Raw genomic sequence first — 14,290 nt, 5'->3', positions numbered from 1 at the left:
CTCTCTCTCCCCCATGTTCTGATATTTTTACTATCAAGCTATCAAAGGAACCAGTCCAGAACCTAAAGATATTCAATTTACAATAACAAAAAGCAGCAAATGCACACATTTTACAAGCTGAAAACAACAAATGTTTGCCGTTTGTGCTTAATAAATCATTTAATCAATTATCAAAATTGTTTTCAATTAATTTTCTGTTGATCATCTAATTTATTAATTAATTTACCATTTCAGGAACACTCTTTATTAGCTGACATATGTAAACTGTACTGTATGTTAGAAAGTCACTGCAGTAACCCAGATATGTTCCTCTCTGACAGCACGACTCTCTGTGTCAAGCTGCCTTTCTCAGTCTGGTTGCTTGTTTATCTGTCTTTATTGCGTGCTATTTATATATCACACTGTTTGTCTGTCTAACTTTCTGTCTGTCATTTGTTGGTATTTGTCACTGAATGCAGTCAGGTCCTGAACTTTTCCAGCAGAGAGCGGAAGGGTGCCTTATGTCATTTGGAAATATCGTTTTAGCTCATTCTATGGCTGGAGTCTTAGTTTAGGTAACACTAATTTGACCCATTTGGTTAATTTGTGCATCTGAGCATAATTGATTCCCACATTTTGGGTGCAGGTGAATTGTCAGCTGTTATGTGTTTTGTTGTGTCTGTCGATTGTTATTTTTAGTTTCGGTGATATAAGGGTCATTGAGTTTTACAGACATGCCACCTGGAGCCACTGTGGCAGGCAGATTGGACTGACTGAGTGTGAAAACGCCCAAACCATGATTCAACAAGACTGTGCTGCGATTCCTTGAGACTTTGTCCTCATCAGGAAAAAGAAAGCATTGGGCATTTGTTCAAATACCTAAAATGGTCCTTGGTTAAGTTTTCCTGATAGTGACATTTCTTATTTGTGTGAGTAATTTCCACAGTAGCAAAAGTGGATATGGCATGCCATTTTTATACAGCGGCAAAATTTCTTAGAGAAGAGGTTGGAGGTGGTGTATAACCACAGTTTGTTTTTTGTCTCCTACCAAGAGTTACTTTAATCCATGAAGACAATCTTTCCCTAACATTAAGTAAATAGTTTTAGTAACCTAAATTTAATCAAACCTCAACCAACAAGAAAAATGTCTTTTTAGGTCGTTTGTAAGATAATAGACAATGTTTTATTTTGTTATTTAGTGATATGCTTTAGGTATATATTTCCAAAGTGATGCTATATGGTGCTGGTGTCTAAACTGACGTTTGTTGACTATTAAGTGCTGTGAAAAAACACTTGATTATGATAGGGGAAGCTCAGAGTTTTTTTAATTGCATCCACATTTTGGCAGATTCCATATTTTATTATCAAATTCCACAATTCCTCCGCATTTTCCATAGGGTCCTATATACCTGTGTAATTTGGGCTAACTGCAGTCAGTAGTGATGTCCAGATCCGGTATTATCAATCGGGATCAGGGCAGATCAAGGAATTATTTAACTGATCGGGATCAGCTTTATTTAGTACGAACCTAAGCCCAGTCCCTTTGTTTTGGTTTAGCTGTCACACAGTGTCATAAAAAGAAAGCAGTTTGTCTGCAGTGTGGTAATATTTTAAATTGGAAAACAAAAACACACCACAATAGCCACTTGTAATGGCTGCAATGCGATCATTTCACAAGGTGGTAGTAAAATATTGATGCCGGAGCTTTTGGACAAATAAAATCACTCCGGTACTGAGGTGTTTAAGTGTATTCAACTTAACTCACCTTCTCAACCAGTATGCTGCAGCGAGCCACCGAGTTGCTCTGTGGTACTACTTCATATTTATACAGAAATTGGACAAAACATCTGATTGCCTTGAGAAAAGAAGCAAGGAAGTTGAACTCCTTGGTATGTTCTGAAAATATGTCTGTTACTTGATTCCAGCTATCGTTGTACTTGGCTATGAAACAAGTTAGCATATATCACTGATCGATCTGAACGCCATTTGGAAACAAGCATTTTAAAAGTAGTTTGCTAGTCATCTTGCAGACAGACCCGACAAAGCATGAATTCATATGTTAAACAAATCAGCATCATTATGTAGTTTGTTCAGCATCATTTTGATATGTTTATTTCAAGTTAACCACAGCAAAATGTTTATTTTGGGTTTATGCCACTGTAGTAGCCTAAACCAGATTAGAGGCGAATATTTGTGGGTTGTGTTTACTTGCGTTAGTAGAGCTTCTACCAATTTGATAAGCCACCTAAAAATAAAACACCCACAGGGTGACCAATTTAGTTGCATATACATCTCAATGTTCCTATATTTTATTTGGACCATTGGTTTCATAGTACTGACTAGCTTTCTGTTTGCAAACCACCCCACTAGTCAACGCCACAAAGCTACCAACGCCAGACCCATGCCACACAGCCAAACTACAGCCAGCTGGCTGACCCCAGCTTAGTTTAGGTTACAGTTAGCCAGTTGGCTGCCCCTGCCTTGCATCCCTTTGCCTAATAAAAATCAATCATTAGTTATACACAGGGATAAAATTGGGCCGGGGCTGTCCGTGACTCAGCTTACAACAAAAATATATTTCTCAACATCGGAAAAAGAAGCGCAGAGATTGGATTAAGTGCAGTGGACCTTGAGACAATGACTGTCAATGACATCTTCCAACCACCTTGCCAGACTAGCAGGGTCGCAGGCGGTGTGATTGCCCCAGGACGAGAGCCAGGATAAGAGCTAAACTAACCCAGCCAAGAGAGTGAGCGAGAGAGATGCATCATATGTATGCTTTTATTATGCAGTGCTAGCAATAACATCAGAAGGCAAGCTAACATCCATCCATCCATTGTCAACCGCTTATCCTGCGTACAGGGTCGCGGGGGGGCTGGAGCCAATCCCAGCTAACATCGGGCGCAAGGCGGGGTACACCCTGGACAGGTCGCCAGTCCATCGCAGGGCCACACATAGACGAACAACCACTCACGCACGCTCTCACACCTAAGGACAATTTAGGGTAACCAATCAACCTAGCCTGCATGTTTTTGGATGGTGGGAGGACGCCGGAGCACCCGGACAGAACCCACGCAGACACGGGATGAATTAGCTAAAACTACAATATCATAATTTATTTCCCATGCTTTGCATTAATGTTAGTTTTGACTTTGGACTTTTGGAGTGTAAGTGGTGGGTGCCGTTTTTTTGCTGACGTTAGTGGACTCTTTAAGACTCTTTAGTGGACTTTTTAAGATAACACTAGTTAGTGTTGCCATTGTTACCGCTGCAACCTGGTGTGTGCTCGTATGTGTGCTCGAACTCATGAGCGAGCAGAATCCGAAACACAGGGAGACAGCTTCACACGACAAACTGGTAAATTTCCACTGCAATGTTACAGTAATATTTTTATCCCCTTGAGGTTGAACTAATCCATGCTTGTTGCATGGCAACGTTACATTGTCTGCCTTTGGCCAATGCGATACATCCGCGTTAGCAGCTTGCCTGCCATTTGTTTGTCTTTTACCAGAGGCTCAGCAATGTCAGCACAGCTGAATGTTTTGGATGATAACAAAACAGTTAGTGAGCTGGACTGAATATTATAAATGAGATTGTTGTCACCCTTTATAACAGTTAGACCGCAGTCAGTAACATTACTGTAGTGAATGGGTCTTATACTGTGGTGTTGTCTGTGCCGTTACGTTGCGTTATTGGATATTATGTGAGACACATAATATGTGTAATTTACAGCGACTGAGATGGTGGTTGAAGCTGTGTACCTGAGTATTGGTAAAATGACAATAAGTCTAAACTGACTGACTTTATGAAGCAAACAGTGGTAGAGCCGGGCTAACATTAGCTGGCTGCCTCTGCCTCGCATAGGCTAGTATAAACAAATCGCTCCACATTTGCTTTGTATCGTTACATCATTTTTTGCAGGTGCAGGTGTTTGTGGTACACAGGATAGTAATATGGACTGCGTTAGCTGGTTAACTAATGTGGAAAGCCATACAACTATTATTTTGCACCGGATAAAAATTCCAATATATGTCACATACTTTGAGGTAATATCAGTTTAATCGGTTGAAAGCCAACTCTGTGTTGGTTTATCGGTTCCAAAGCAAAGCAGAGGTCTCTCCGTGATTCAAGCTTTTCTGAAGTTGACTGTTTTCACATGACAATCTGATTCTCGTTTGGCCTGGCGGGCTTCAGCACATAAATCTTTGTTTGTTTTTATCCATAAATGGTTTGTGTTGGAGTCTTTGTTGTGCTGGGAACCGGTCGTTTTATAGTAGTGGACTCCATGTAGTGAGCTGTGGTGTTGTTGCTATGTGTATAATACAGATTCAGAATGCAACAGGCTCGGGGGGAGCACGCATGCAGTCACAGTGAGTGGATTTTTGGGAAGATCCGACCCGGAGTCATCACATAGGATTAGACATACTGGCCGTCAGAGGTAGCAGAAATACCCGGCAAGTGGATCGTTTTTATGTGAGGTTACAACACCTTCACATACAGGTAATAAAAAAGTGATTTAATTACAAAACTACATATAGACCCAAACCCAAAATGGTTAATTCTGTCAATCAACAAATCAATTAATTTAATCATTGCAGCTGTAGTGCAAAAACATGGAGATTAGATGAACTGATTTAATTTCCCATAGGTGGAAATGTGTTTGAGTGTGTGAGTTTTAACGGTTCAATCTATATACAGTATTTGTCCCTGTGATAGACTGGTGACCTGTCCAGGATGTAACTTGCCCTCCAATGTGAGCTGTGATTGGCTCCAGTCCCCCGTGACCATGACCAGTAGAAGTGGGTATAGGTGATGGATTGACTATTGGCCCGATGCTGCCACATATTTGTTAAACTAGTGCCCAAGCACATTCGTTTGCAAAAGTCTGGGTTTTCAAACAGCAAGTTCAGAAATTATTATGGTCTTGGCTCAGAACCAAAGACAAATAAATCTAACTGTGTATTTGTATGCATGTGCTGGTGCAGGTAACTGTTGTAAGTGGTTATTTAATGAATGTAAAAAAGACAGAACAAGCTGTTCTTGGCTGCTAGTTAGCTAATCGCCTCCCACATACAGTCTCTCTCTCACACACACACACACACACACTGACACAACTGTTCAGGGATTTGCTTGACAATGTGAAGCATTGGGATGTGAAGCAGGATCTTCCATTTTCTCTTGCCGTCATTGTCACAAAAGTAATCGTAGACTAAATCAGCCTGTGTGTATGTGTGTGACTGTTATTTCAGTGATTTGCATGTGTGGGGGAATTTTATGTGTGTCTGTGTTTCACATGTGCTTGTGCGTAACGGTGTGTGACTGTTTAATTGTGAGAGAGTGCAAAAGCCTGGGGTGAGTTCTGCAGAAGGCAGCATTCACACCTTCACAAAAAAAGTAAGAGAGAGGGCCAGAGTAACAGAGGACATGGAGAATCTGTTGTAAAGCTCTTATTCAGTGGCTATAAAGGTGTCTAATACATTTAAGTCAATGTAAAACATCGCCAAATGTGGAGCAATCGCCCACTGAGTGCAGCATGTTCTTTTTTATGACAGAGGAAACGAGAGGGAGAATGAGTAAAAATACACCCAGCTCCTGGGAGACGGTCTCTATGGCAGCTGTTACTATGGTGATGACAAGGCTGCACGTGAAGTGATGGCTATCATGGGACCCTGGGAAATTCACCCTCTCGAGCTGCTGGAGGAGACGCGCGCACAGTCACATACAAACGCACACACAAACTTCAATGAAGAGCAGAAGGAGGAAATAAGAAAAGAGACCATTTGAGATTAAATTCATTAAATAAGTTAATTTACTGAACGTAAGTACAGTTTTTGCTTTTATGATACTTTGCAATATTTTAGAGGGAAATATTATATTTTTTATTCCACTTACATTTATATAGTTACTTTGTATATTTTAGAGGTTATCTTTTAATATAAAACATATGTAACCGGCCCTGAGTAGTACTACACGGTCCTGACTCGAACCATCTACATTACATTACATTACATTACAATTATTCACTTAGCTGACGCTTTTATCCAAAGCAACTTACAATTGTTATATATGTCAGAGATCGCACGGAGCAACTAGGGGTTAAGTGTCTTGCTCAGGGACACATTGGTGGACACCGGTTTGTGTGTTTTAACAAGCTGATTAAGAACAGGTTGAATTATTCTTACAGCACTACAAAATAAGCTATTTAAAGACTCACTTATTTACAGAAATATCTTTATAATATTAAAGTTGAAGATGAAACTGCAGAAACTCCCAAAACCAACAACAGTAAAAATGCTGCACACATAAAGGCTCAGTTATTTTATGAAATTGTATTGAATTTTATTTATCTTTTCAGTCATTACAACACGAACATTTAACATAATTAGTACTTTTTTTTGTATAGTTATATTTTGGTGATAATACATCTTTATGTTTAGTTAAGTAAGATTTTGATTGCCGGACATTGTGGTATTGCTACTTTGACTAAAGTATAAAATCCACTAAAATTACACCACTGCTTCCGAGTGTGTAATTACGTGTAGGTGGCTGCGAGTGTGTAGCATTTGTGGGTGGGTGGGTGTTTGCAGTTCTTCTTTCTTTCAAAATTTCTCACTTCTTACATTTTTTGTTTCTTTTATGTAATTAATATTGTACTGATGTGTGTGTACAATGCGTGTGTTCAGAGCTTGCACATACACATGTAGTGTTGCCTCTGCAGAGTCAGTCTGCTCTGTCATGCTGTTTCCATAGCAGCAGCGAGAGCCGACACAACCAACCACACTCACTTCCTAGTTTCACCCTATTGGCACTGGCTCGCTCTGACTCTCTTCTTATTTATTTTTTTGCTTTGGCTTTGGCTTTGGCTCCCTGGGAGTGTGAGCAGGACTGGACACACTACACTCACATTAATTCATTCATACTGGGTCAGCAGGAGCACTAGAAAAATAAAGAAACAGAAAAAAAGCAAAGATTAAGGTCCATTTTCTTCCACAAAACATGATATCCATAAATGAACATGAGCTGAATGTGGACTTTTAAAGTCCAAATGCTGGTATTAAAACATTAAAGTTGGTCATCTTGTAGGATCTTTAAAAAGCTAAAAGTTTTGTAATTTCTTTTTTAGATAAAATCTGTAGATTCAAAGAAACACTCTAGTCTGAGCAGCTCTTTATCCTCCTCGTTCTGTGCATCTTCTGTGTCCATCTTCTGTGTTCTTCCTGGTGTAAAATCCATTTCTGGAGGTATCTGTGTCATGAGGAGGTGTCTGTGTCATCGATGCCCACGTGAACAATCTCCCATTTGCTGCTAATATTTGTCATTGTCCCTGCTGACTTGCCTTGTTCTAATGGGTAACATCAGTTCTCCTCTCTTATTCTCTGTTCTCTTGACAAAATAGCTGTTATTTTTAGTCCACTCTGTCTTCGCATATTAAAGCTGTAACATCAGTAGACAATGTGAGTGCATAATCATGCAGCTGCAGTATCAGTAGCTAATAAAAAAGATTGTTTAGCAGACTGTGTGTGCATATTTACTCTATAGATTTTGCCAAATCAATAACCACAATACTTTTCAGAGGTTTTATACTGGGTCATTTTGGATGTCTTGAAAGGGAGTCTGTAATAATTCAAAGTGACATCACCACATGTCAGTTGGGAAAACATTTGTTTTAGCTTGTCTGTGACTTATTATCATGTCTGTAGATAAAAACAAATAAACTTTATTACTGGGATTACCCAAGGGAAAAAAAAATGATTAAGCCAAGCCAAGTCTCCACAAAATTAGATAAAAAGAAAAGACAATTGCTGTAAGAAATAAATCAAAAGCTTTTTAGAGTAGTACAGAGAACCTAATTGATCAAACGGTCATATCAACACTGGTCAGTGTTTGGAACGTTATACTGGGCCATCTGGCTCTTGGCTGGGATGTCAACCGGTTGATTAGAGGATGCAGCAAGTATTGTACCGATTTCACACCTTTGGTATGTTGCTTTGCCTGCTTACTTAGCCAATGAGAAGTGGAGTGTGTCCTCTGCTGGTTGGATGACCACACTAAAAGAAAACAGTTAGGGGGAGATTATAGCAGGGATGAATGCATAAGAGTCTGACATCTACCAGAAGTCTAAAACACGTAGGCCTACCACGACTAGAATATATTCTTACAAAGTAATGTCTTGTTTCACAGTGTTGTTTCAATTGCTTTGTTCAACCACCTTTGGTCATACAGAGTGGCAGGATGTCTTGACCTGTAAATGTGTATTCTGCTCCGTGCCTAGAAACTGTTGACACAACATTTATCGTGACTGTTGCAGCTTGATGAGCTAAAAAATAGAGTTGTATAACAGTATGCAATTATATACTATTCTTGACCATGTTCAATTGGCAAAGCAGCACAACATGTGTTTTAGCTAGTGATGGTCCGTAACTATTGGTTTTTATTTGAATATATGATCATATATGCGTCCATATTACCCACCTATATAGTTTTAGCCCATCGGCTTCTGCACCGTTTTTTCACTGTGTTTTCTGAGTTGGCAGTCCTCCCCATTGATATTTACTGGTACACACTATAGAATAGAATAGAATAGAACAGAGAAAATGAAAGAAGTAAGTAAGTAATCCTCATTGTTAAAGTCGTGCCCGTTGCCCAGTGCTAAACAAACCCTGGGTTACCTTTTTAGCTATAAACATATGAGGGCTTAGACAAGAACCAGTGGTCCATGGTGTGAGCACCATGAAAAGCACTGACAGCTGGGTTTACACGTACTGTAGACAAACGGTAAATCCCGGCTTGCTTCATTACGCCCACTTTGAGCATGGCTGTGGATAAGGATGTATTGATTTTAATGGTCCAACCCTTTTAGATAAACAGTCCCAGAGGATCTGCAGGCTTTTTTATCAGATTTCACTCGCCTTGCAATAAACTAGAGCAGATAACATAGTGTCCTTACAGTGCTCAAGATCACTCTGTCTATCTTCTGGATTCATCTGGCCACACGGCGGAGCGGGACATGCGTGTGTTTATAGACAGATAAAGCTGCAGGTCTTATCTCTGGGCCTCCTGGTCTCCCTCTCTTTGCTCTCTTTACCTCCTCATTTTCATTTTCTTGCCCTCCTTTTCTCCTCCTTGTCCCCTTTTGATTCCTCTCTACTGTAGTAGCTATTTCCTCATCACCTCATGTTGTTCTCTCACTCCATTCCTCCTCTCCTCTCCTCATTACTGCTGGTTATAGCTCATGCAGATCAAACAGGAAATTAAGGCGGCAGTCAGATTGAAAATGTACTCTTTGTTCTATTCAAGGGGGCTGGCATTAGAACGTTTTTATTTGTCAGTAGATTGAGTGTAGTAAGAGTTTGGATTTGAAATGATAAAGCTGAATGATAAATCCTCACTCAAGGATTTTAATACCCACGGTTAGCCTACTCATATCATTCAGCCACTAGCTTTTTAAAAGGAGTCGTGTAATAGAGTGATGAAGGGATGTTGTCACAGAATTACAAAGGATTCAGTCTAATTATATGGCTCTGGCTTGTTGTTTGAGTGTGTGTGAATGTGTGCATGTGTGAGTGTTGAGTGAGAATTGAGCCTCAGCCTGCTGTGAGCTGAGTAACTGGTGGTCGGTGAGGTACGGCTGTGTTACCCATCTGCCCCTGCCTTTACCCACCTGCCTGGCAGCAAAAAATCTCGAACTTATGTTGGTCTTATGTCAACCAGCCTTAAAGGATACATTCACATTTTTGCACTCACATGCCCTTATGTACTTTGCAACATTATTTAGTTGTTGTAATTATTTTTCTCCAGTCTATGCTTGCCCTGCAGAGAGAATTTTAATTAAAGTTAAAATATACGGGTAACAAAACAGCCACAATTCTGTTAATAAGTTAAGTTAATATGATGTCTCAGCAGTCTGTGTTTGGCAAATCAAGTGGGTTTCTTATACGTATGTTTTTTATGTGAATCTCCCTCTTTTAGTTTCCCCTCGGTTCTTTTTAAACGGGAATTTTGTACTAAAAAGTTTGTAACTTTATCAACTCAGACTCCCATATTAGAGGATAATTTTGGTATTTTTAAACCTAGGCCCTATTTTCACACATTTTGCTGTCGAAATGGCTAGTAGGTACTAAAAGCTTTGCAGTGTGTGTAGTAGATGCCTTCAGCTGGCATCCTTGAACCGGCTACGGTGGCTGCAACGTATTCAGTCAAAATTACTTCCAAAAAAATGCTTCTTTTTGTCACTGACAGACTCAGACTGTTATATGAGGTGCCTAACAACATCATGGAAAGGACCCCTACGAGTGACTCACGGTGTAAAAGAAGTCTTCATCAAGGACAGTTCTCGCTCTAAAATCTCATGAGAGGCGAGATGTTGCAGGAAGATGACGTTGGAAATGTGAGTCAGAGTTGGAAAGAGGAGTTTGTTTTGTTGGAGTAACTAAAACTTTATTTGGAGAAATAAAGTCTTGCTAGCAGTTCCTCGTACACAACAAACGCCTCACCCTCGTTTCCACCGGTGTTTCCTGCAACAACTCACCTCTCACAAGATTTTAGAGAGAGAATTGTTCTTGAGCGACGAAATGTAATTTTGATGGGCACAATTGCCCTGAAGGAATACACTGCAGTCACTGCAGCCGGTTTGCAGCTGCCTGCTGAAGCCATCTACTGCACAGATACCAAAACTTTGGAAATGCTGTATGTTTGAATCTAAGGGTGGATGATAAGACAATATATACCTTGAGAAAATACAAATTTGTCACCTGTTTTGGATGCAGCAATGAATCAAGTCAACAAGAAAGACATCTTTATAGCAATTGGATTTTTTTGATTTGTCAAGAATTTACAGACATTCCTATATACCTATTTACCAATTTCTCAGTAGATGTTGCAGAAAATGATTTATATTACAATACATATTGATATCATGTCTTGAGATTTTAATGGACATCTTAAAGCAATCACAATGGTATAAATTTTGTCTGTTTATCTAATCACTGAACCAATAAGGCCCCGCGACCCTGTAGGCAGGATAAGCGGTTGACGATGGATGGATGGGTTTGATAAACCAATAAGCAGCCAACAGAAAGAGGTGTAAGATGACCAGTTTGGACTATAGCGAAAAATAGTCAAGGCAAGACACTGTGAGTTGGAGCACACTCAGAGATTTCACTTTTTAATGTATGTCACCTCTGGGCTGTTTGCCACCTCATAGATGATGTGGCTCAAATGATGAGCTGTTAGAGCTGATCTAAGTGTCAACTTAACACTGACGGGAGTCACGTGAAGCTGTCACATGTATACCCTTAGACATTTGCAGTAGGTGTTTTATTTTAATTAATTTTATACCTTTGTGCATGTATTTATTGCATTACTCATCAAAAGCAGTGAAATCTGTCACCATTAATGAATGCAGCTAACATTTATTTTTGGAAATCTTAGAGAAAATCCCACACATGAATTTCAATGCCAGCTCCATAGTTCATCTCTGAAGGAGAAACACATTTGATGCTAGTTTGATATTTCAGACCCTTATTAAATTGGGGCAGCTGCTAAGGAGGTAGAGAGGGCCGTCCACTAATCAGAAGGTCGGTAGTTCGAAGCCTGGCTCCTCTCTGCATCGTGTCCTTGGGCAATATACTGAACCCCAAATTGCTCCAGATGGCTGTTCTGTCGTTGTTTGAATGTTTTAGTTTCTGTTTCTGATGAGCAGTTGGCTCCTTGTATGGTATCCTCTGCCGTCAGTGTATGAATGTGTGTTAATGGGGTGAATGTGACCTGTAGCGTAAAGCACTTAGAGTGGTCGGAAGACCAGAAAGGCGCCATACAAAGACAATCCATTTACCGTTTACCATCTTTTAGTGATTTAGCCTGACCATGTACTTAGTGCTGCCAAACCAACACCGGTCTATACAGGCATATAATGAAGTGAAAAGATCAGATATAATGAGCCTGTTGATAAATTGCAGACCCTCATTTCTCTCCTGCCCTCTTCTTGCCTCTACAGTGCAGTGTCTGGAAATGACCACTAAGCGGAAGCTGATTGGCCGGCTGGTGCCGTGCCGTTGTTTCCGTGGTGAAGAGGAAGTGATCTCGGTGTTGGACTACTCCCACTGCAGCCTGCAGCAGGTCCCCAAGGAAATCTTCAGCTTCGAGAGAACTCTGGAGGAGCTCTACCTAGATGCCAACCAGATTGAGGAACTACCCAAGGTAACTCTGAACCATATGTAGCATATCTCTGCTGACTTTAACCTCTGACCCCTAAGCCTATTTCCTTCTACATAACCACTTCTTGCCTACCTGATCCTGGACCAATGTCGGTCAGTCAACCCAATGTGTGTGACACTTTCATGACCCCAGTCACTTTGATTAAAATAAATTGTTTGCTCCACTTTGTTCTCGGTGGTAAGTCTCTGTTTCAGTTTTTGACCTATTGGTTGAAAAAACAGCAAATACACATTTTGCCCATAAGCTGTTACATGAAGTTAACTGTAAATGTGACATATATTTTATTGTTTTGTGGTGTTTGACAAAAGTGGGTATTTATTCTATTTGAGTGTGATGCAAACACAAAGACCCCCTCCTAGAATCAACCCCACTAATTACTTGGCTGTAACTGTGACTTACGCACTTAGAAGTCGACACACTTGGTGGCACAAATGCTGTGGGTTTGTTCTCTGTACAGTTACAGATTCAGAAGGACTATTCAGACTCAGCTTGTCAATCTGCATTGTAGTTTTAATCACTGTACTTTGTCAGCTTCAGGTGTACTCAAAACTTGACTGAATGGTAATGTTAGTGTTTACATGTTATTGTCGGCATGCTAAAATCATTAGGCTTGTTCCTCTGTGGATCATGACTGGTCACATCAAAAGTCAGTCAAATCAATAATTTTAGATATTTCAGTCTGTTGTGAAGTTTTTACTTATCAAAAAGATAAGTAAAGATAGCCAAGTTCATTCATTGTACACTTTGAAAATTTGTGATTTTGCGCTATAATTTCCTTGACTTGACAGACTGACTGAGCAACATTACTGTTCCTACATAAAAGAGACCAAGACCTGCAGCATTGTTTTGGTAGAATGTTTACATGCCACATCATCACTCCAGGGATGGAAATTAACACCCGCCACCCCCAAATGCGGGTGGATTTTCCATTTGTCGGCCAAATGTTGGATGGCAAACCGTCACATTGGCGGGTAAATGTATTCAGCGTGATATTGCTATATAATAGCTATTTAACGGTAATTAACAGCAGACTGGTGTTCTTGTTTGTTATGTGTCGCACTTAAATTGGTCCCTGATGTGCCAAGGGATCTAAAATGTAACACACGGATAGGGGGGTTCATTGGTTGTTGTTTATGTTCATTTTATGTTACTTGTGTTTGATTGGCATAGATTTGTAAGGGGCTGGGCTTTAGGGGACAGGAGTCGGGAGGGGAAGTGGATAGTGTTTCGCATTTGCTTATTCATACAGAACAAAAGTTTGCTACATCATCTCGCAACCATGTGTGCTTTCACATAGTGGTCAGGCTTTACCAGAACCAGCAGCGTGTAAAAAGACTATTTTGTGTAATACAACACCAGCATGCCAGCTGTGGCTTTTCATAGAGAGATTGTTCCCTCTCTCTGTCTCGTCTCTGTCACCAACTTTCCCGGCTCAGAGGCAGATAAAAGCAGACGGCTCCGTATCTTTCATATAGTGCAGCGAGCCGGTGTTGTGCCAAATTTGCCTGCCTGCCGAGAACTGCATGCACCTCGCGGGTGATAACGGTCATTTATGCTTAGAAAAGAGGTGGATGCAAATCAGGTAGCAGGTAGCCTACAACATTCTGCCGAATTATGCATCCTCCTCTTTAGGTCCTTTTCAGACACTTTGCTGTGCTCATTGATCAAACGGCGTTATCACCACATATATTTGCTTAATGTCAAGTAATGGTACTTCTACTAAGTGTATTAAAATATTAAAGACTCTAAACGTTCATAAAATATATACTTCGAATCATTTAACACCATGGATGGACCCCACAAAGAATATTATAGTGTTTAAAAGCAGTATTTGGAGGTGCATGCAATTCTCAAAACTCAGCATAACACCGGCAAATTGGCGCAATACCCCCGTGAAATAAGACAGCATGAAAGCTGCTAGTGTTAGGAGCTAATTACTAAAGTTGTACTTGTACAGCTTTTAGCTGGATGGCCACCAGCGTAATGTGGCGACATTAACGTTACCACCAAACCAACAAAATGAAAAAACGAAGCAGACGAAGAGGAGGCTGAAGCAGAACATAAAAGTTGGCGGTCCAGTCTAGGGTCAGATGTT

The 14,290-nt window shown here is 40.3% G+C and overlaps 1 protein-coding gene across 6 annotated transcripts in view; it reads left to right on the top strand.

Annotated features, from left to right (window-relative positions):
* lrrc7 (leucine rich repeat containing 7) overlaps nt 1-14,290 on the top strand; it is a 132,220-nt gene that overhangs the window by 72,786 nt on the left and 45,144 nt on the right. For all 6 annotated transcript variants that reach the window (XM_038715232.1, XM_038715231.1, XM_038715233.1 and 3 more), the window contains one exon: nt 11,975-12,177. In XM_038715232.1, coding sequence (XP_038571160.1) covers nt 11,989-12,177 — 189 coding nt within the window. In that variant the 5' untranslated portion in view covers nt 11,975-11,988. The remainder of the gene's footprint in view (nt 1-11,974; nt 12,178-14,290) is intronic.

The sequence above is a fragment of the Micropterus salmoides genome, unplaced genomic scaffold (genome assembly GCF_014851395.1).
Source record: "Micropterus salmoides isolate LMB-PRFRI ecotype aquatic unplaced genomic scaffold, ASM1485139v1 Ms_hic_scaffold_13, whole genome shotgun sequence".
Taxonomy (NCBI): Eukaryota; Metazoa; Chordata; class Actinopteri; order Centrarchiformes; family Centrarchidae; genus Micropterus; species Micropterus salmoides.
The sequence above is the reverse complement of the archived record's forward strand: the minus strand, read 5'-3'. Positions and strand labels throughout refer to the sequence as shown.